The following is a 3,058-nucleotide window of genomic DNA, read 5'->3' on the forward strand; positions in this document are numbered from 1 at the left end:
TCGATTCTCTATATTATAAAATTCATCGATAATAGAATTTGTGTCAAATTTTTTAGCAGTTTTCTTTTCAATATAATTAAACGACAATTAGCAAAAAATTCATCTTTCATTTTGTTTCTGAGTTATTTTTCACAATATTCATAGCTGAAAGAAATCTCTCAGTTGTATTAGCAGTTAAAACAGAAAAAATTAATACCAAATGAATCAAGAAAGACGGTCACAAGAAAAAAAGAATTCACTTTATGAAATTTAAAAAATTTTATTTAAGTAAAAAGTATTAGTAATAATATATTTTTAAAATTTTCTTAATATTATTACTTACTTTTTAGATATTAGAAATCATTAATATTTAGGTTGGACTTGACTTTTATTTATACTAGATTAAATACTAAATAAATTTTTTAAAAAATTAAATCATACTTAATAACTTATTACTATTAACTTTTTTTAAAAAAATTAGGGAGTTCGAGACCTCCAATCACTTCTGATATGTCTGTCACTAATTTTATGTATTATCCCGTACTGAGTACGGAAACATACACTAGTTTACTATAAATAAGAAAAGTGTTAATATAATCAATCATATAAAAAATTATTTATTGGCATAATTATGTATATGAAATTATTTGTTTTATTTCTCTTTAATTTAACTGATATTTTCCAGATTTTCTCCGATTCGATTTGGGTCTTCCGTATTCTATATTTTACCCCTTACACATTACATGACTAGGTGACACTCATCAATATATTATATATCCATATATTCAAAATGAATCCATAAAAATATCACAACTTTCTCATGTGCACTTTCATAATGCTTATAAGTTAAGACCATAACATGATCTAAATGTTGATTGTTATTTTCACTGTCAAATTAATATTATGTTTTAATAATTAATTAATTTTTTTATTTTTTATAATTATTTTTGTCATGGCATAAATCTTTTTAATAGAAGTTTTTTATTTTGTTTATGTCCAAAATACTCTCTTACAATCTTACATATCTTTTTGCGTTGCCAAGTCCCTCCTTTCCAATCCCATCTGAACATTTGAGTTTTGACAAAATCAAACCACCCTCCCCACCTTCCCTCACCAAATTATTCCTCCACTTCCTCTTCCTGAACACACTAATTAACCTCTTTCCTTCTTTGTTTCACACAAACACGCCTTTACCACTTTGCTCCCACTCTACATTATTCACATCTTAATACATATGTAACCTTGAGAGGGAGAAAGAGGAATATCTTTTTATATAAAAAAAAAAACAAAATTAAATCTAGAAAGGATGAGAAATAACAGGAATTCTCTACCAGAGAGAAGGTGGTTCCTAGGCCTGGCCATAGTGGGCCTGGTCGGAGCTGCAGTCTTCATAGTCGTAATGATCCTAACCTCCGACTCCTCCTTAATATGCCCGACGGAACCAATCTACGGTGAAATGCCCAAAGCCCAGGCCCGAGTCCAGGAAGACTACAACCCAACGACGATCCAGCTGAAGGCCATACTCCACTACGCCACGTCACGCATTGTCCCGCAACAATCTCTTGCAGAGATCAAGATCAGCTTCGACGTCCTCAAATCAATGGGCCGGCCATGCAACTTCCTGGTCTTCGGTCTGGGTCACGACTCCCTCATGTGGGCCTCCCTGAACCCGGGCGGAACAACTCTCTTCCTGGAAGAGGATCCTAAATGGGTTCAAACCGTACTCAAGGATGCCCCGTCCCTGCGGGCCCACACTGTCCGGTATCGCACGCGCCTAAGGGACGCGGACCAACTGCTCTTGTCTTACCGCTCCGAGCCCACCTGCGGCCCGGCGGGGGCCCACTTACGTGACAATGTTGAGTGCGAGCTGGCTCTTCACAACCTCCCCGATCAGGTGTATGAGACGGAGTGGGATCTGGTGATGATCGACGCGCCTCGCGGATACTTCCCGGACGCGCCGGGGAGGATGGCGGCGGTGTACTCTGTGGCGGTCATGGCGAGAGGGAGAAAAGGATCCGGTGTGACGCACGTGTTCCTTCACGATGTTGATCGGAGGGTGGAGAAGGTTTATGCTGAGGAGTTTCTTTGTAGGAAGTATCTGGTGAGAGGTGTTGGCAGGCTTTGGCATTTCCAGATACCGCCTTCAAATGACTCTCATACTTCTCAACGTTTCTGTTAAAAAGTAAGATTAAATTTGTAATTCTTCTTTTTTTTTTTTTATAATTTCTTTCAATGTTTGCTTCAGAAACCACACAGCAACAGTTTAATTGGATAGATATAATGTAAAAGATTCATGGATTTTCACCAATTTGTTACTGTTTGAATTAGTGGAAAAGTGAGGGGAAAGAAAAGAAAAAGTGCGTGTATAATGCAAAATTAGACAACATGGACTATAATGAAAAGCATTTTTTGTTTTTAACGGGAGCTGATAGGAACTGATTTCACTCTCTGTTCCTATGCTACTCTTCCAAAATAAGATGGAACTAAAAGAGTGGATTTCACTGTGTGTTCCTATGCTACTCTTCTCAAATAAGATGGAACTAAGAGTGTAATAATTAGAAGAGCTTTAATTTAATTTAGTTTTAAAATTTTTAAATTGGAAAGCACAAAAATTTGAGTTAAAAGCAGTTTCACTATTCATCATTTCATTCTAGTAAAACATTTAACCATCAAAAGAAAAAAAAAAAAAAGAAATTGAAGAATCGGTTCATCACTTTTTTATTTATCTACTAATGCGTGTTATGGTGCTTCATGCATGGGGCCATTTGTTAAAAACAAATCTATCAGGGGCATTTTGTGAAACAAATCCTCTGAAAACTTTTTTGTCAAAACTAAATGTCTAAATCTGCAGGGGACAAATCCTGCAATATTGCTAATAAAATAAAAGATAAAAAAATAGGATTCGCTCCAAAATTTTACCTTTAGAAAAAAAAAAGTATAATTCATGCTACTAAATTCATTTCTTTTTAAATTTAAAAATAAAATCGAATTCGTCTGTAGAAATCTTTGCTTGCCTGCAAATTACCATATTACCCATTTTGCTATACAAATTGTTTACCCTTAGTTCATTAGATTACCG

General features: G+C 35.1%; 1 protein-coding gene across 1 annotated transcript; it reads left to right on the plus strand.

Annotated features, from left to right (window-relative positions):
* On the plus strand, positions 964 to 2,398 carry LOC107621576 (probable methyltransferase At1g27930). The gene has a single exon (XM_016323609.2). The coding sequence runs from the start codon at positions 1,286 to 1,288 to the stop codon at positions 2,156 to 2,158; it is 873 nt and encodes a 290-aa protein (XP_016179095.1). The 5' UTR covers positions 964 to 1,285; the 3' UTR covers positions 2,159 to 2,398.

Source organism: Arachis ipaensis, chromosome B10, assembly GCF_000816755.2.
Source record: "Arachis ipaensis cultivar K30076 chromosome B10, Araip1.1, whole genome shotgun sequence".
Taxonomy (NCBI): domain Eukaryota; kingdom Viridiplantae; phylum Streptophyta; class Magnoliopsida; order Fabales; family Fabaceae; genus Arachis; species Arachis ipaensis.